This window comes from Daldinia caldariorum (assembly GCF_022478825.1).
Source record: "Daldinia caldariorum strain CBS 122874 unplaced genomic scaffold F4812scaffold_6, whole genome shotgun sequence".
Taxonomy (NCBI): domain Eukaryota; kingdom Fungi; phylum Ascomycota; class Sordariomycetes; order Xylariales; family Hypoxylaceae; genus Daldinia; species Daldinia caldariorum.
The window spans coordinates 14319-33242 of NW_025953042.1; the positions used below are offsets into that span (position 1 = coordinate 14319).

Consider the following 18924-nt stretch of genomic DNA (forward strand, 5'->3'; position numbering starts at 1 on the left):
GAAATCGCTCGATACCTGAGCTTCGTGTGTATGATAAATGAAATGGATAATCAACGTGAATCTTTTGCATTTCGAAGGCATATTACGAGGAAAACAACAAAGCTTTCTTTCACTTTCCGGTGAGTGAGCACAAAATACGGTTCATCTCTTGCATGACTAAAGGAATGACAACCACTGGTATTTCTCAAAACATTATATCGCGCGACTACATAATTATCCCAACACTTAGCGAAATTACATGATTTGAAAACCAAGTCCTCCGGAAAACCCCAAGATTAAATGAACGCGTCCAGCCTCCGAGTCGTCTAGCTACATCATCATGAAGACGTCATGTTATATAGGCACCTTAGGTACCTAGATATGAAACATATTAACCTTTCAAAAAGAAACCCGATTCCTACGACCCTTCAACTTCGGAAAGTAGCACGCGTTCCACCTTGCCCTTCCCCGGCGGCATCTTCATCTGAGCCAGGACGCCGTCCAGGTCCGCGGGATTCGTGTACTCAAAAACTTCACCGGTGACCATGTTCCACAGGTAGACCTTGCCGGTCGACGCGGTGAACAAGTACGCGTCGCCGCCGCATTCGGGGTCGACGACCATGAGTCCCGAGGGGCTGGTCAGGCCGACCCTCTGGGCGGCCAGTGTGCCTTGGCCATTCGCACCCCAGTAGTAGGCGGTGTTCATGTCTTCGGCCGTGATGCTCCAGCCCTCAGGTGGATCGGTTACACCCGCCATCGGGGTTGTGTCTGCTGCTGTTTCGGCTGTGGTAGCTTGTTGTGTCTTCTTTTGGGCCTTGCTTTGGTCTTTCTTCCCTCCGAATTTCACTGGGTCGGCTCCGGCGGCCTTGATGAGGGTACGGCAGTTGTCGCAAGGTCCGCAAAGATAATTTCTTCCTTTCAAATACTCGTCGTAAGATGCCAAGCTCTGTTTCATCATAAAGTCTCGTTGAAGAGCGAGACCATTTAGATCGGCGTTGTTGGAGCTGGCTAGTAGTCAGCAATGGAAAATGAGGGGAAGCCAAGAGGGAAGCGGGAAGAGGGGAGAGGGAGGGGATGGATGGTGGTTTAAGGGTGGTATATATATACCTGCGAATGCTGAATGTAAAGGGGTACGTCTCTCCACAGTTACCATACGGCTGGTTCGATCTAGTATTTTTATTGCTCTGCACTGGCGAGCTATCAAACTCGGTATTCTGGAAAAGCTTCATCTGTAGGCTGTTATAGAACATGTCGAATCGACTACGCTGCACTGCTCTCCTCCATTTTCCCACTGTTAGGTTAGGATCTTGGCCCTTCCTTGTAACCTCTTGCCAGTCGTCGCCAGCTACGGAGCTCCCAAGGAAGAAATAAATTTTGTCTCCCATCGGTTTCCATGTAGCCTGGAACATATAAGGCCAATCACCCACTCCATCTCCACGGGGATCCCAGTCCCGACTATCGGGCGCATGCCCTGCGACGCACGAGCACCACCGTGCATAAACCGTTGTTAGCGGCAAGAAGTAGTTGTTCTTACCAGCCGTCTTGGGAGCCGGGCCCAGAATGCTAATGAAGAGGCCAAGCAGATCATAGGGATTCCACCACTTGACATCTATAGGTTTTTCCAAGGCTCCTTTATACTTGATCGGCCAATGCAGCAGGATAAACTTGACCGGATCATTGTCCTTGTTTGCGACTTTAGGCCAAGCTGGATTGAGCTTGCGCGGAAAGTGACTCTTTGGCGGTGCTGCGGCGTTGACATACTCAAAGCCGTTAGGGACGCTATATTTTCCGACATGTCTTTAGTCGCATTATGTTAATAAAGATCGCTGGGCCATACCCACATGAGAACATTGAAGAAATTCTGAACACGCTTCAGCTGATCCCGAACTTCTTGACTGTCAGTCTGAGGTTTTCCTTTCTTCCCCGCGACACAATCGTCCATCCATGCCTTAATCTATCGATGGGTTAGCTTTGACTATTTCTGGCTCTATGAATTGCTTGAGGAGCTAAGTTTCGTTTGCCATTAGGAAAACAGGGAATACTTACTTTGCCTAAGTCGTAATTGAATGCGTCGCGAAAGAAATTTGGCTCGCCAAAAGCCGCGAGGAGCTTTCCCGCCATGGTTGTAGTGCTTCAATACTTTTCGTCAAATTGTTCATTAAGAAGCGTTAGGTAGGTTAGGTAGGTACCTCCTATGGCCAAAGGCCAAAGGCCAAGTTATTTACCCCCGATAATCTGAGTTACTCGGTGATGGCGGTTTATTCACTCCTTCGAGATATTTCGTTATGGGGCCCAAATTCATCCGCGTCGGTCTAACGCATGAAGACTGATGTGGAATATCCTTTGCTACACCGCATGACCTCCTCTTTACCCCACAAGCCTCGCATCTCCGCGGTATCACATTGGCGTTGTGGAGGGAGATGATATCTACCTCTGATGCGATTCTTTGTTCATCGCCTTAACGGCCTGACGTAGGTCGCATGCGGTGGTCCGATGAAGCTGAACCCCGCAACACGAAGTAGTATCTTCTATATTAGCTTCTTTATGTCTTGACACGTCGCTTACATGTAATACGCTCAGACTGCGCCGTTGCTATCAGAAAGGTAAAGCCGTTCGTCCCAAGCCAGCTGAAACGTGCATTCACATTGTCTGGCCGGTCTGCTGTGTGATGTGACGTCTCGACGTTGGTCCTAATCCCGAGATGATGGAGAAATCTTCGTAGACATATGCAGGTGAGAACAAGATTCCAGCTTTAATGCGCATCTTAGTTCATGCATGCATTGTAAGAGAATTAATATACTTGGTGAAACCCTAGTGTAGTAGACGTCGATACTGTACGTGAGAATGTCAGCATGGAGTTTTAATGGATTGATACATAATAAACGTATCAAATATATGCATATAAAGGGGTACCCCTTTTCCCCGTTGGAACTTGGTAGCTTCACAACTCCCTTAACCCAATTCCTAAAGCACCTCTTATCCTTGACGATATAGAGCCGATCAAGGAGTTTTCTTGCCGTATAGTATTCTGCTATTATGAGAAAATACCGAACATCACGCGAACATAGTCGATCTACAATGATTGATGAGTGTAGCAATTACGTCTTTACAACACCAGTTTTAACCCTCTTGGGGGAGCAATGAAACTATCAGAATCTGGGCACAAAATGGGAAGATGACTCTGTGCAAGCTAGCTAGAATAACTACTATTGTACTAACTCAAGTTACAGCATTCATATTAGAACCTAACCTATGAACTCGTAATCCTGAATAAAGCAGTGGTTTAAAGATCGACAACCCCAAAATCCGGTCTGCTCACACCATGGGCTACTCCTTCAGCTAACTGTGTCAAGAATATGTGTGAAAGGGCTTTGGCCCTCAGGCACCTGCTGTCCCATATCCTTGGCAATATAGAATACGTGGTTGGATCCGTTTGCCTCCACAACGGTGATCTGACTATTCTCAGCCACTGAAGGCGGCGCACCGGGGACCGCTTCCGGAAGGGCCCAGCTGCTTCCACTATATGTGCACCGCTTTAAAGCCTGGTATACATCGTAGTAGTAAAGATAGGTCTTCTTAGTCGAACTGGAGTAAGTGACTGCGAGGGATGAATTGCGGGCGAAGTCACTTATAGGCAATGTCACAGCTGTTGAACAATGTTAACCATGTACGTGTAATTTTCAGTGGCGTGTGTTAATAAGCCGAAGTACTTACGGGTTAGTGCTCCTACTGCGTAGTCAAGAATAGCTCCGGCCTCATAGATAATATGTCGCTGGCTCTGTTCCGGGTCGTACCAAGCTGCTAGCGAGCTGTTGTTCATCACTTGAGTAATGGCATTCAGAGCCACGGATTTCCTTGTACCGAGATCAAACTCCATCACATTCTTGACGTTATTAGATACATCACTATGAAAACAGTCAGCTCCGGCTTAGAACATGTACAGAGAAGCAGGCTAATAAATAAGAAAGAAATAGTGAGAAACCGCGCGGCTTACACAAGATAATAGAGCCAGCCTTCATTTCCATCCGGGGTCGTTCCCAAGCCAACGTGGTTATTCTCAAACGTTCCAGGCAAGAGTTTTTGACATATGGGCGAAATAAGAGAGATTTGGACATCACTCTCCGGGTCTCCCTGCTTAGGCATCGTCATAGCGACCACGAATTTAAGCCCACGGTAATAGGCGGCCGCGATGGAAGAGGGATTCAGTATATACCTATTGTAATGGTCGTCGGCCGTTTCCCAGGTGTCTTCAGTCTCATTGTCGTTGTCTGTGCTAGACTTGAGGGAGAGAGCGAATAGCGCCCCGCTCGTGTTGTAGAAAAGACTGATACTCTTGTCACCTACCGCGCCTGTGTCGATAACAGCCGCCAAGGCTGCCATGGTTATCTTGATAGTATAATGGTATTATAAGCAGAGTTTTAGTATTTGAAACTATACTGTCAAACCTGGCTCAAAGGTAAAATAAATAAAAAGGTGAGATGTTCAGTGGTAGGTATGTATTGCAATGAACATGGAAAACGTATGAGATATCTCAAACGTCTGGCCTTTATTAATGACGTGAGAGTAGATGGTGAGATATGCCTATCTAGCACCTCGAGGAGTCCGCAACTCGCACTGCTCTATCACATTATCCACCTCCTCAATCCCTACCGAACTATGAGTTTTACTGTTACCAATCATGACGACTAACATGATGTTCGGATAATGCAATATGATCCAGCATTCCAATAACCTACCTGATAGTTGAAAATTAAAGGCGTTAATTACATACCTAGCTTCCGGAATCTGCAAGACAGAATTCGGATGCACGCAGATCACACCACACATCTTTTTCTGGATTATGGGAAACATGGATGTAACTGCGGAACTTTGCGTCGCAATGCAACTATATGTTCTCACCCCCCGGCGTATCTTTATCAATGTCCGGAGCAAAGATCCCATGTTACGACGATCGATGGCTAGAGAGAATTACCGCTTAAGCACATGCCGCCCTCAGTAACGAATGAGCATTATCTCTTAATGGGGATGCTCTTGTTATGGGATTTTCATGTGGAAACTCACAAGCAGGCCGCGACGTTCAGTATACCTAACAAAGGTACTGTAGGTACTTCAACAGGTATTAATCTACGAGTAGTATCAAGTGACTTATTAGTACCAGGCAAATGTGACTACGTCCCCCCGTCTGAATCAAGCTATTTGAGCAAACTTGACTATGTCTTAGAGGATTCCTGGAGGACTCGGCTCAAAGCTTTTTGATATTCACCTCAGAACCTAAGCCACCATTCCCAATATACCCTTCTCACCAAAGATAATCACGATGGGCATCTTTCCTGGGGGTAAAAGCACCCGCATCAACTCTCCTCGTCATCTAACCCTCCGATATTCCCGACGAGCCGTTGCTTCTTATCAGCGTAAAGCCCAACAGCTCGCTGGTATAGCTGTTGACGAGGGTGACAATGAAATTGACCCCCTAGCGCCTGGTGAGCAGAAGCTTAACTCATACTGGGCGCCGGGACTCGAAGCTGGCCCAAAGCATAATATTACCGTAACGCAAAGTGTAAAGGCACCAGGTAGCAACGATGAACTAAAGCTTGAAGCGGAGAAGTCCTTCTTCGTGGATGCACCGCAGTTCTCGCTGCCGGAGGGTAGTGTGCACTCGACGTATCCTCCCCCAGGATATCCTGACACGAACAGGATACTTCCCCATGTAGTCCTAACCGATCCGCATCTACCATGGGAGAGACTCGGAAGTCGAAGCCAGGGCACGAACAAAGAGCTCCAGATGAAGATGAAGGCGTTGGCAGCCGGAGCCAGCGGTGAGCCTGTTCGAAACCGTGTGCCCTGGCTCGTAATGTTTTCCTTTTCTCAGGATGAGTTGCGGCTACCGCCTCAGGATTTAGATGGATCGGACAGCATCTTCGGCAACACAAGCGACGGCGTTACAAAGCCTGTCAAACAGTCAGGGACTATGACTGTCAACATGAGCATTGACGACCTATGGAAGGTAACAAACGTGACAACGCCTGTGACCGCAGACCTTGGGCCGGATAGCATGAAGAGCAGTCGAGGCGACTTTATCTTCGTCAAACCGGATCTTTTTACAAGCCTTTTTCAGGCAAGAGACTCTAGCGGTAGCGGTAGCTCAGGTTCTAACCCCAACACGTCGCAATACCAGTACCAGGCCCATGTGCGCAAAATTAACGGCCAGGGCATGGCTCTCGCCGGTGTTGAAGACACGGCAATCTTCAGCATTGTTGTCGGCAACCGGTCAGGGCCGCTTGACAATGAGACGCCAGCAACCATGACTGCGCACCTTGTTTCTATCGAAGGCGTCGAGCAGATGTCTTGGCCCGGGTCGAGCCACCGCTATGTCGCGCTCTGTTCGCTGTATAGCTGGAATTATACAGTACTGCCTGCAAATACGCTCAATGTGCCAGACGCGTTTGAAGATATCGGCAGGACCTTGGACGTCTTGCGTGCTCCAGAGGAAATCATTGCACCGCTACGATCATCGAGCGACAAGATGCAACAACTCGTTTCCAAGCGGCTTGACGACGGGTATACACTCGTAAGGTACCGTACCCAAACGGGAGAGTCCACCGTCGCCCTCTATCGCGGACCATTTACTCCTTCATACGTTCCTCCGCTAGAGAATTTGACGACAAGCTCTAATTCGGGCGTTGACCTACAAGTCCTTGACAAGCAGCTCGGAATCATGGATATCACCTACTCCGTTGCTTGGCAAGTCGGCCGCACCATGGCTTTAGGTGATGAAGCCTACACAGCTGCGCTTAATCGTTTACGCACTTCGATTCACAGTGCCGCAGAGGCCGCTTCCAAACTGCAGACCTTGAAGGACATTGATGACAAGGCTTTTAGGACCCGCAGCGACCTGCTCACCGATATTGATTCGGCCATTCGTAGTTTAGCCTCGATCCATCTCGGCGGTAGAGATGACATAAATCCGGGAACGCCTATCCGTGAGCCGCGGTACTCGCCCGGCGGCGCTAAGCGGCGATGGAAACGTCCCCGTCTCTCCCGTTCCAACATACCAGAGATCTCATACAGCTCGCCCTTGATTAAAAAATATTTCCCGAGTGAAGCTGCTAAGGCGGCACGATTCCTCGCCCAAAGCACGACTGGAGGCACATACGATGAAACCAATGATCCGATGTCGACAGACTGGATGACTGTCCTTTCGTGGCTCCTTGACCGCATGTTTCTTGCTGGCGTACCTGCCCACTGTCTCATCCCTGACCCGACGTACCTCGAGGCCGAGCGTCTACGTTTCTTCCGAATCGATAACAATTGGGTTGATGCCTTGATCGATGGTGCTCTTTCTCTGGGTAACCACTACGGGGATGACGAAGACCGTACGGCCATCAAACAAGCCCTCAACGACTATATTCAGCACACTCCGGAGGGGCAGGAACAGCCGGTGCAGATCCCATCCTACGGTTTTTACCTACGCTCGGATCTCGTCACCATGTTCCCAGACCTACGTGTTGAGGTTCTGGATGCCAACGGGGCCACAGCCTCCACTGGGGCGCCCCTTCTACGCCACGAGATTGTTACTGACGGCGTTATGATGGCATTTATGGATCGCGTACCCGGCTCGGACCAATTCGCCAGCCTCGTCTTCACGCAGCCTGCGCATCAGCAGCGCTTTGCCGTTGCCCGCGGCGTCGACACGGAGCAAGTCAAGGTTGACATCCGACGACAGTACACAGTCGACCAGAGCATCCGCGAAAAAGACGAAAGCCGGCACGACGCCCTTGGGCCGTCGCTTATTTACAAACGAGACGACGTTGATAAAATCTTCCTCTGGGACGCAAAGCCCGGCTCCGGGCTGAATGATTTACGTATCATTTGGCCGCCGAGCTTTGCCGCCCTGCAGCTCAAGAAGCTTCAGGACGAGATGGGCACTTACAGTGATGGCGGGACGCAGAAGCCTTACTTCAATGATGATACCGCTACGTCGGCCCTCTTCGCTATGCAGCTAAATGATCCCATCTATAACCTCACTATAGATCTCCAGAGCCACGCGAGTTCGGGCGCGGTGGCCCAGATAGGACCACCAGGAGATTCAAGTACCCCTGAGATTCGAACGCTGAGGCTAATGGGCACGGCGCGAGTCAACAAACTCGTTCCAGAGAACGGATCATCAACAACTCCTACCAAAGTGCAAGAAGATGATGACGACTATGGAGCTACTTTTAAACGTCTTCAGAGCTATGTTGCCACGCCCACGGCTCTTTCCCACTTCCTAGCCCCTAACGTCCGTGCGCTCCCGGTTGCTTCCCTAGCTTCTCTTCCCGAGCCTGAACTAGTCACCCAGAGGAGGAATAATCCGGAAGCCGTATCTTCCAGCGACCCCAGTAGTCAGGTTGTCGCGAGTGGTGTCGCCGGGCCACCGCGATTCCAGATAACCGTGTCGAGCAACATCATCCAGCACTGGGAAGAGATCCAGCTAGACAAGGACAACCTCCCGCAGGATCTCATATTCTCTGTTCTCGTGGAGCAGGACCCGGTGAGCCAATACCAGCTCGTGGAGGTCGACATCCAGATCGACATCGGGGACTCGTCGCCCTTCCTGATGAACACGTACGCGGGGCCCGGCGCGCACATGCTGACGAACCTGCGCTTCAACGTGCTGCCGACGGCGATCCGCGACGACGAGCACGACATCAACCAGCTGCGCCTGCGGGTGCTGCCGCGCTCGGCGAAGGGCTGGGTGTACGCCACCCAGGTCACCGAGCTGACCTTCCTGCTCGGCCTGGCCAAGATCAACGCGCCCGCGACGTACAGCAGCGAGATCAAGATCCAGACGTGGGCTAGGTACAAGAGGAGCCCTAACGAGGGGTTGGACCCGAATAATATTCTTACGATCACGAACCCGGACACGACGGTAAAGGTGGTGAATTTACAGTATGCAGCTTCTAGCTAGCTTCGCGGTTTTTCGATTTGTGCACTTGCACTTGTTGAAGGGAGGCATATTATTTCGCAATTCTAAGTCTGTGTATTTCATCTTGTTCCTTCAATTCAAAATTAGTTAGCGTGTAAGAGTTTCATACCGTGTTATGGAAAGCGGGATGAGCGTATGGTCTGGATCGTGTCAGCTCAATGAGCCGGCCGTTGGGTCCACTTTAACGGAATAGGGGCTTCGGCAGAATCCGGGAATATGTGGGTCATCGTGCCGCTACGGTGAATTGGTAGATAATTCTATGTATTTCTGTGTCTGCGTATCTGCTAACTTGATGTATTTGTGATGATTATCATTGAATCGTCCTATTTCTTAATCTCCTCCAAACCTTTGAAATCACTTCTAGATCTACTACCTGGATCACTGGCTACCTAGTACGCTTCTCGCAGACTACCTTTAATATTCTACTTCTATCCACGTAGCGTGGTGAAGCTTTTCCATAACGCCTGCTTACAATATTTTAACTAGCTACCAAGTAAATAAAGTATTAAAATGTATACGCCCTACCTAATAGGCACCTCTTTCGGGGGCGTGAATCACTATGTTGCGTTGGCGGATCCCGAAATATTATCCCACCTAAGGCAATTAGGATACAGTGATGTGGACTACAACTGTTATTCAAAAGTAAATGGCTTACCCATCACTCTAAAAGTCGATCTTGGACATGCAGCACATGGCGCAGTTTCAAGCACAGGTGGACTTTCATCTGTGGCCTAATCGTCCTTGTGCAGTCTGTCTTGAATATCCCACTACCTTAGATAAGTTACCTGGGCAACACCCCTTCGTTCTAGTCCTCGTTCTTGTAGTAACCGCATTACGCGCATTACGGCCTGAGGTTTTATGAACAAGCACTTGGGGAAGGGACGGCACAGGTTGTTGCTTCCTTCCGCAAAATTCAGCTGTTGCTTTACACTAAAAAAATATTTCCAGGCACTATTCATCTTTTTACTTCTTTCCCTTTCCTCCCATCATCTCCAAGCTAGTTGGCATCATTGTTCTAACATCGTTCTTCAAATTTTGGTTGAACTTGTCTTGGGCAATATCAATTCTAGTTTAGCATCATCAGGCGGAGTACTCGCGTTTTATATCGCCTCAGTTATCAAAGCTTTCCAGAGTCGAACCAGGCAGGTATTACGCGACATTCGCTATCAATAAGCTGTAATCCTACGAGAACTTTTGCTAATCTAATAAATATTTTAGAAACCTCTCTACTTAAAATATCTCAATGGTTTACACCAAAGCCAATCAATCAACGCCCCGGCCTCCCGGCAACACAAGGCTAGACAAAGCTCTTCGGCTTCGAAAGGCACTCAGCCTGATGAAAGGCCTTACTTTCGAATCAACGTACCTGTTGTTTAAGAGTCCTGATGGCATCCTCGTGCCTTTTGTGAAAGCAGCCTTCGATAAAGCCACACCGGAAGCCATCCACGACGCAATCACGACTCAGTTGAGAAAGCTCTTCCTTATCTGTATTCGGAACAAAGACGTATACGTTCGCTTCCGAGGCAGTGAAGCATTCTACTACCTCGTTTTCTCCGATTGGGATTCGGTGACCTTGGCTTCTCCTTTAGAACCTGTACTCCTTGGAAAGCTTATCTCTCTATTCGTCGGTGCACGTCGCCGTTATCTCGCACGCGAAGATTCTACAGAAGAATTCTCAGCCCTGACAAGAGTCATTGATCTCTTTACCGAAGCAATCGACGAGGTGGATTCAACCATCGAGACCAGACGTATTCCCAGCTTGAAAGCGCCCGAGGATTTTGTGATTACTCGCTCATGGCCCCCTGAGTTTTTCAGCCAATATGATATCGCAATAATGGCGCAAACTAAAATTCGAAAGAATCTCTTCGGCATTGACTACCAATGCAAAGGAAGCGGAGAAGATGCACCACTGTATCCGCACGACCAAAGTCACCCTTTGGAAGTCCGCAGGTATCTCTGTTGGTTGTCTCTGACTGAGATGAACCCCTACTCGAAGGGCGCGCTCTTTCTCGCCCCTATTGCATTCATCTCGCACCAGAAACGTCAAGAGTGGTACGCGCCTACGGGCCATAAATCTCGTTTTTACGCCACGGTGGACGAGTTTCTCAACTACGCTAAAGTCGAGTTCGCGAGGACAGGAAGGGGGGCGAAGCAGTATATCATTGGTCTCCTTACCCCTTGGTTCTTCGAAGTAGCAGAAGTCACATCGGACGCAGAAAAGATGAATGAAGATATCCCCACCAGATGGCAGAAGGGTTGCTTCAGGGCTGGAATGGTGCTTTGCCTCAGCAAACTAGGACGACAAGGTGGCGGACAAGTCGGCCGACAAAGCGGCCATTGGTGGTATCAGTTGGCCTTATTTAAGCCAGGTATGCCGCACTACCCGGCAGCAGCCGAGCCGGACAGACGAAAAAAAAGGCAAAACCTATGGATTAGGAAACTATTAGATGAGATCAAGGCGCATTTCCACATAGATAAGGGGTGGATTGGAGGCAGATCTATGAACCATATCGAAGCCCCGGCTTCTCGTAAGGTCTCGGCTGATTCCGTTGAGGTATCGAATGAGTTTATCACGGAAATCATGGAGAACCCAAACTGTTTCCCCATTACACGCCCAGAGCACGAGGAGAGGAAATTTGAGACTATGGATTGTGGGAGTGACGACAACTCTACCTCCAGATAGAGCCTAGGCAGCATTGCAGATAAAGGTTTATAGCCTAGTAATACCAAAGGTTTGACCCTAAAAGAACAAGTAAGCCAATGGTTGCAACACAATTAGATACCAGGTAGTATTCACTTTGCCATGAACATCAAGATAGGTAGCTAGGCAACAGATGAACGTTCTAAATTTGTGGGAAGTTGCAGGTACCTCCGTTCTACGTTCTACGATAGGCATCAGCATAAACTTTTTTTAAAATATGCCTTGCAAGCTACAACACCACAACCGTCAGAATACCTCTCATCTCCAACTCAAATATCTACCAAGTCCCGACCCGTCCTCAGCTCCTACGAGCTCGCGTGGGCGCATTGATGCAGTTGGCAAAATGTCTATTTCTATCCTCCCCAACGAGGTACTACAGGAAATACTCAACCTGGCTGTTCTAGCACGTACTACCCGATCCAGTATTGACCGCGCTGTTCGACTACGACTTGTCAGTCGATTATGGAATGTCACGACAATTTACGCGATATATCAGTCAGGAATCCTTAAAATTCACGAAACACCGCTATTGCCTTACATTTGCCGTCCATTCTTGCCTCGGTACCTTGTAGACAGCTCAACGCGCATGAACAAGCCATTAACCCGGCCATTTCTCGTTGTTCGCAAAGTTGCTAAACACGTCCTAGCTTTTCGCGGCGAAGACACGAGCGAAGAGAATCTTAAGGACTTTATTGGCAAGATTTCCAAAGTATGCATGAATGGAGACACGGGTTACGAGATATACAAAACTTGGATAAGACTTCCCCGGGGAGGAATCGATACACCGACCGATATCGCCGAGGACGACGAGGACTTCATGCAGGCGCTTCTAGCCGCAGCGGCTCTTACCAACGAGGTTCAATTGGTGAACGAGCTACTTCCGCGCTTCAAAAATTCAACACACTTGATTGCACCACGACATCCATACTGTGTACGGATGTGAGTCGTCCACCTATCAACCGATAATCCCATCAAACTTGAGGTAGTAAATAGCGTTAACACTTTAGCCTTCCAGGCCTGTGCAGCCTGTGCTAGGTTACCCGTTAGAAGGGGCGGCATTTAATGGGCATTGCGATGTAGTTTGTGACTTATTGGGCTTCATCTCCAGTGAAAGCGGCTATAACACGCAGCATGATTGGGTAGTCGAAGTAATCCGCCTCCATGGACAAGAGAGAGGGACAATTTGGATATGTTGAAGCTTAGTATACACCTCGAACGAGAGTACTACGAGGGCAGAGGCAAGGAGGTGTGCTTCTTCAACGCCTTTGCATTAGCAAGAAGCGTCGAGGCTTTCGAGCGCTTGTATGAACTTTACCGGGATTACATAAACGACGAAAGCTTCTACAGCGACGCGAAATTACTCAGCGACGAATTCTATTTTGATACGGATGTGCAGTCTAATCGCACCAACTCCTTTACTCTGGTCACCGTCCTCCTCAAGTTACTATGTCGGTATGCTGCAGCCGGCGATGTGCCGCTGATAGAGCATATGATCCAGATCTGCAATAAACGCGGCTTGTCGGTTGAGGATCTGAATAACACCAGGAAGTATAAACTTCGGAGTCCTCTCGGTAGAGCAGCAAAAAATGGTCATCTCGGTACAGCCGTATACTTGCTTAAGAAGGGATTTAAAGCCGATAGCAACTCGATTCAGATGGCTGCTCGGCATGGACATATTCCCATGTGCGGCTACTGCTGGAGCATAGTGTTCACCATACGATTGATTGGGGAGATGCCTTACTGTACGCGGTGAAAGACGAGAACGAATCGGTTTTCCGGTTATTGGTGGAGTTTGGGGCACCACTATCCAGGCGCACTAAGAGCGAGTGCCTACAGGTAGCGAAACGGGAAGGGTTGAATTCAATGGCCAGATTGATAGGAGAGTATGAATGGAACATACCCACACGTTCAGTTTGTTAGCCGTTCGGTGGTATAGTTAGGAGCTATTATAAGCCTGAAAAACTTCAAGTTCGGGCTCTTATACTACCCGAAGGGTAGCTTTACGTATCGGATTGTTTTACTTGTGCTCGTGTTTGTTCGGGATATTAGTTTGACCCAGCTTGTCCGGATAACCTCATGTATCGGGTTGTCTTAAGTTTACGAAGGGTTATTGTGGCGAACATTTCTAAGAAATTCGATATAATAGCAGGCCGTAAGACAAAAATACCGTACCAACTTCTGCTGGAACCTGTTAACCGTTTCGTAATTATAAACCGTCTTTTTACAGTTACTTTTATATAAATATTTAAAATAATAAATATTAATAAATACTAACGTTTGACACGCTTTTAATAATAAACGTTTGAAAGGGGTTGAAATATTTAAATATATTAATACATTGGATATTTTAAATCATTCAAATGATTCAAACGTTCGAAAGTCTTTCGAACGTTCAAGCGTTTATCTCCTTCCCGTTGTCCCTGTTACCTTGATCCAATACGTCTTGACGTACGTACGTACCGTAGGTAGGTAGCAAGAGGCCTGGCAAGAGGCCTGGCTGATTAAGTCTTCGGAATCGTCTATATAAAGGCCTCTCCCTCCCTCCTTTGAAAGCGATTCTTCTTTCTTTTCTTCTAAGTTTCAACCCTCAGCCAGCCAGCCAGCCAGCCAAGCCACTGTAGCCAGGACCTAGGACCCAGGAGTCATCGTAGCCCCGTAGCCTCGTAGCCCCGTAGCCTCATCACGTAGCATCGTAGCATCGTAGCATCGTAGAATTGTAGAATCTTCAATAGCCTCAGAATCCTACTGCTTCTAATTGCGTTTGTACGCTCGTTTGTACGTATATACGTACCTAATATCCCTTCCCGTTAGCTCCCGTGGCTCCCGTTAAGGCTTTTGTACCCCTTTTGGTAAACGCGTAAACGTTCGAAGTCAATTCAAACGATTAAAAGATTAAATTCTTCGTTAAATTTTAATAATTTAAAAATATAAACGTTTGAAAGCACTTCGAATATCTGAGATCTTGTTGAACGCTTGCCAAAGTTATTCAACGTTCAAGAAGTTGGAATTTTTTAATGAAAAAAATTTTTAATCGTGAATAGACGGTTAATTAACGGTTTACAAGAACCAGCAGAAGGTGGTATGGTACTTACGCTCGATAAATGATGTTTTTCCGTACTTAATGCTTTGAAATGTCAGGCATAGAAGCAAATAAAGCAAATAGATTGATACGTCAATAACTACGGTACATTAGAACACGAGGTTACACCCGGATAACCACAACGCCCTATATTTGTAACTTACCAATTAGCTTCATGTATTGGTTTAGATGCACATGCAGGCTTCCTACCTTAAGTAGACCGGCAGGTAAACAACGATCAAACGGATATCATGTCAAACGACCTACCAGAAAGGCGTCAAAAAAGATGCCCCTCCCCCTCCCTCGTACCTTGTAAACATCAAATTTTATTCCAACCTACATAACTTCATTCGCCTTAATAAGAACTTATTAAAATATGTATAGGAATACCTATCGTTTATTTAAACTGTAATTCAAATTTGATGGAAAATTCACCCTCTGTTATGGTTAAGAAATTCGATTTAGAAAAGTACATATACCTTAGGTACCTTTAAGCATCTAATACCTTGCATGTACGTTATTTTCTTGAATGAGCCTGGGGCTTTTTCTTCTTTTTTTTTTTTTTTTTTTTTTTATGCCTTCCTGCCTAGGTACCTTTAACCTAACTTACCTCCTACACAAGTTCCCTTAACTTCTCTAACCTTCTTCCTACATGTCCAAAATAGACATAAATGGTATCATCGTCATCATCACTGCTAAACACATTTTGCAGAATCATCATTTAATATTGGCAGAGTGAATCATGGCGGACGAGAATCCTACATACTACGGATCCTCGTGCATCGTTTGCAACGCATCAAATGCTCGTTTTTGCGACCGATGCAAGAGCACCCGTTACTGTTCAAAAAAAAATGCCAGCGTGCTGATTGGACTACCCATAAACTTCTCTGTTCAGCGTATGCCGAATTCGATGCTACCAAGCGATCAAGTAAGGAACACCTCCGAGCCATTTTCTTCCCCGTGGATTAGGAGAAGCCGGAATTGATCTGGATCCATTGCCCGTGGCATCAAGATGACTATGATGATGATTTGAGCTATCAATATCCCGACACAGATTTGCAACTACTGGGCGAGAAGCCATACCCTAGGACTATGACCATTCAGACAAATCAGCTTCTAGGAAGAGACATTCCCAACACAATCCGCCTTTGCATTCGAGACAATTTCTTCAATGACGGGTCTCTTCTTAATAAGAGTATCGATACCATCACAACTACCAAGCCATGGCAGTGCCATAATTGGCGAGGTCCCATCCTGGCTTACGGCACAGAGGGACTCGGCATCGACCAGTTGGCTTGCAGAGACCTGGACTTGAATGACTTCCGGCATGTCGCGGACTTCCTAGTTACGTATCGCGCTATGCTAAGGTCCGGAACCACTACACCATAATCCACCGGTGCACACCCATGTACACCACCTTATTACACGGAGCTTGTGCACGATCACCCACCCACCACACCATGAGGCTTCGGAAATGTTGTTTTTTTGGTGGGTGTGCCATATCCTTACTACGACGTCGGTATTTAGGGGTCGGGTCGGTGGTCTGAGGAAATGACTTACGTCAATACGGAAAAGGATTGTTCATAGATGGCAAGCAAGAAACTAAATAAAAGGAAATGTTTTCCATACAATATTCGGGGCTAATAGCCATTTGTGGCGAACAGGTACTTACCTACCTAAGGTAGATACTTTAGATTATACTTTTTCTCAGGTCTTGGTTCCAGATAAACAGTGGAACGAGTGAAATGTGTCAAAAGTGCTGATGTGGCCATTAGAGAAGCTTGGAGTCCTCTTCCTTAACATGGTTGCAATATCAGGCTTGAGTTGACGTTTGAAGAATTGTTTAGATATGTAAAATACCTAGTTAATTCTAGGTACATAAGATGCCCATATCCTAGATATATCTTGACTTTTATTCTTAGTTTGATAGGGAATCATTTGAGTCGATCTCCGAACGAGTTTGTTCCACCAACTCATAGGATAGAGGTAGATACCGTGTGACGCCTCGTCCTCACTTATCCTAACCGCCCTGTTAGAGAGCCCACTAAGTACCATAAAGGCAATTAGATAGTTTTAACAGTATTCGTAATTAATTCTACTGGGAACATACCTCACATCAAACGGGAGGTTACAGTGGAGGTCTCTTAGATTACTATCCGTACTGTCTTGAAGATACCTACCTTCCAAAGTGCGAACTCAACACAACCAAACAAAACAGGTAAGCAAACCAAACAGGAAAAAAAATAGCTGCAGTATTAATTAAACCCCATTCTTCATGACGCTTTACTTTCTAAAATTTCCAGTCAATTTGATTGTAATCCGGTGGTTCTGCCAAGTCCGCACTTTAGAATAAAAGTGCCTAATACACTATGGCTAAACGTTTTCGAGTCTCAGTAAAACTACAGGTACCTGGTACCCAGTGCAAGAAGAATTCGAATATGAACAAGTCATTTTTACCAGAATTTACTAGAAATATATAAAGACGATTATTCCCTGACAAAAAAATCACAAATAATCTATGTTACTCCATAAAGACCTCGAAATGTCGTTAAGACTTGGATTACACTAAGTTGAGCCTCATTGTCCCGGATCCACCTGGTCCTCGGGGAAAATACATACTCGGCACGTCCAAGGTACTCCAAGGTACTCCTCACGTACTCCTCACGCACCCCCCGCCAAAGTATGACAAATCTCTATTACGTAACACGTGGCACCCAATAAGGCAGATGTTCGGGTCGCCAAACCGTGGAAGCCTTATCTTCCACTTACACATTCCACATTCCACATTTCACAACATCCATCGAACTCACGCCAGGTCAACTTATAATGCCGTACTTCGACCGGTTTACAACATATATCGTTACCACCAAAATGTCCAAACTCAGGTACACCAGCCGTTGACTACATAATTCCAGCGGGGGAGGCTTTGAACCCATGGCGCGTCCTCCCGCCTAGCCGCTCCTCTCGTAGTGCGAGTATAGCGCGTTGTAGGGCGACGCTACCAGTCCATGGCTTTCAACTATACCGTTACCCCTTCGCCGACATGCTGTTGTTAAAGCATTAGGTAGTAAGTCTATTTCACTGCCCCAAGTATCGTCATAGAACATTAGACTAATATGAACTTCACCCAGGTATGGCTTTTAAGAATCTCGGGTATAATATGACCCACCCCACCTCTTCCCACGGCTTCCTTTAAGGAAACTCCTTGAGTGATGCAATCCACGTTCTACCTCCCCGATAAGCCGCTTTCTTGCCACGCCGCATCGTCCTGGGCAGGACGATAAAAGGCCCATGTAGTCGCGGAGCTCACACGTGGGCTCCCGATTTAGGCATCGCGGAATGACGGAAAAGGCCTACGAGTAGCCATGGAATCTATTTTTTCCGGGTATAATGTCAGGGCCTGGGCCAGAAATTCAAAAGGCCACCTTTGTTTGGGTGACGACATCGTGCATATATGGTTACCACGGGATGCACGAGCATAATGAGTTTCCATACGAGAATTGGTATATCGGTATTTTAGAGGCTATGCGGCGTTATTCGTCACGTAAGGTAAGCACTCCTCCTATGACTCCCACTATACGAACAAGCGGTCGTTAACATGTTTGATTACCTTAGGTATATGTACGATCTAAAATTCTGTATTCGCCTAGACTCCAATTCGGCGTGTACGATGATAATGATGATGAGCATTTGGTAAAACCAGCGTCTCTTTACGGTAATAGACACGGTACAGCAAATTCATTCCTCATACGACCTAGCATTTCAGGCGTTTTTCGAGGATCCGGGTACGATTCGAGCATCAATTTTATGTAAGCTTTTCAAAAATGCCTAATTAGGTCTTCTGGTTTACTAACATCTTCGCAGGACAGCAGGACAGTCACCCGCAATCATCGTCCTGGGCACGACGATAAACGGCCTTCTGAACTCCGGGTATCAATCATACCCGGACTTCTTTCTCTCTACAATTCTCCAGAGAGATTCTGAGGAGTTTAATTACTCCGTTACTATCAGGTGAAATCGTAGCTGATCCTGAGCCTGTAATGCAAAACACCGAGGCTATTGCTTGCTGTTTCATATACATTTTCCAGGGCTACCGATAAACCGAAATTTACGACACGAATAAAAAAAATGTTCGTAAAGTTATCGACATAGCGGGTATCGCTACTATAATAAGACTCCACCTGCTACATTCAAACCCGG

At 47.1% G+C, this 18924-nt stretch overlaps 6 protein-coding genes across 6 annotated transcripts; 4 read left to right on the forward strand and 2 right to left on the reverse strand.

Annotated features, from left to right (window-relative positions):
• Positions 1–140: 140 nt before the first annotated feature.
• F4812DRAFT_470495 (uncharacterized protein) lies at positions 141–2810 on the reverse strand. Its single transcript, XM_047938985.1, has 4 exons — positions 2026–2810; positions 1821–1933; positions 1087–1758; positions 141–983 (listed from the first exon to the last, which is right to left on the reverse strand). The coding sequence occupies exons 1-4, from the start codon at positions 2098–2100 to the stop codon at positions 398–400; spliced, it is 1446 nt and encodes a 481-aa protein (XP_047790919.1). The 5' UTR covers positions 2101–2810; the 3' UTR covers positions 141–397.
• Positions 2811–3314: 504 nt separating this feature from the next.
• Positions 3315–4359, reverse strand: F4812DRAFT_458133 (uncharacterized protein; the record flags this gene model as incomplete). The annotated part of the gene is made up of 3 exons (XM_047937311.1): positions 3315–3625; positions 3694–3884; positions 3974–4359. 3 exons carry the CDS (start codon positions 4357–4359, stop codon positions 3315–3317), a joined length of 888 nt encoding a protein of 295 aa, XP_047790920.1.
• Positions 4360–5296: 937 nt separating this feature from the next.
• On the forward strand, positions 5297–9157 carry F4812DRAFT_470498 (uncharacterized protein; the record flags this gene model as incomplete). Its single annotated transcript, XM_047938986.1, has 1 exon — positions 5297–9157. The coding sequence occupies one exon, from the start codon at positions 5297–5299 to the stop codon at positions 8924–8926; it is 3630 nt and encodes a 1209-aa protein (XP_047790921.1). The 3' UTR covers positions 8927–9157.
• A 1030-nt stretch (positions 9158–10187) lies between these two features.
• F4812DRAFT_458135 (uncharacterized protein) lies at positions 10188–11627 on the forward strand (the record flags this gene model as incomplete). The annotated part of the gene is made up of 1 exon (XM_047937312.1): positions 10188–11627. The coding sequence occupies one exon, from the start codon at positions 10188–10190 to the stop codon at positions 11625–11627; it is 1440 nt and encodes a 479-aa protein (XP_047790922.1).
• Positions 11628–11862: 235 nt separating this feature from the next.
• On the forward strand, positions 11863–13398 carry F4812DRAFT_458136 (uncharacterized protein; the record flags this gene model as incomplete). The annotated part of the gene is made up of 2 exons (XM_047937313.1): positions 11863–12584; positions 12849–13398. 2 exons carry the CDS (start codon positions 11863–11865, stop codon positions 13396–13398), a joined length of 1272 nt encoding a protein of 423 aa, XP_047790923.1.
• Positions 13399–15511: 2113 nt separating this feature from the next.
• On the forward strand, positions 15512–16386 carry F4812DRAFT_423792 (uncharacterized protein). Its single transcript, XM_047933781.1, has one exon. The coding sequence runs from the start codon at positions 15817–15819 to the stop codon at positions 16111–16113; it is 297 nt and encodes a 98-aa protein (XP_047790924.1). The 5' UTR covers positions 15512–15816; the 3' UTR covers positions 16114–16386.
• The last annotated feature ends 2538 nt before the right edge of the window (positions 16387–18924 follow it).

What these genes read in the sequence shown, in the direction of transcription:
- F4812DRAFT_423792 (XM_047933781.1), top strand. Translation starts at nt 15,817, where the DNA reads ATGACCATTCAGACAAATCAGCTTCTAGGAAGAGACATTCCCAACACA.
- F4812DRAFT_470495 (XM_047938985.1), bottom strand. Translation starts at nt 2,100, where the DNA reads ATGGCGGGAAAGCTCCTCGCGGCTTTTGGCGAGCCAAATTTCTTTCGC. An exon ending in TCAATTACGACTTAGGCAAA is followed by an intron (nt 1,934 to 2,025) that starts GTAAGTATTCCC and finishes ACCCATCGATAG; the next exon opens with ATTAAGGCATGGATGGACGA. An exon ending in AATTTCTTCAATGTTCTCAT is followed by an intron (nt 1,759 to 1,820) that starts GTGGGTATGGCC and finishes CGGAAAATATAG; the next exon opens with CGTCCCTAACGGCTTTGAGT.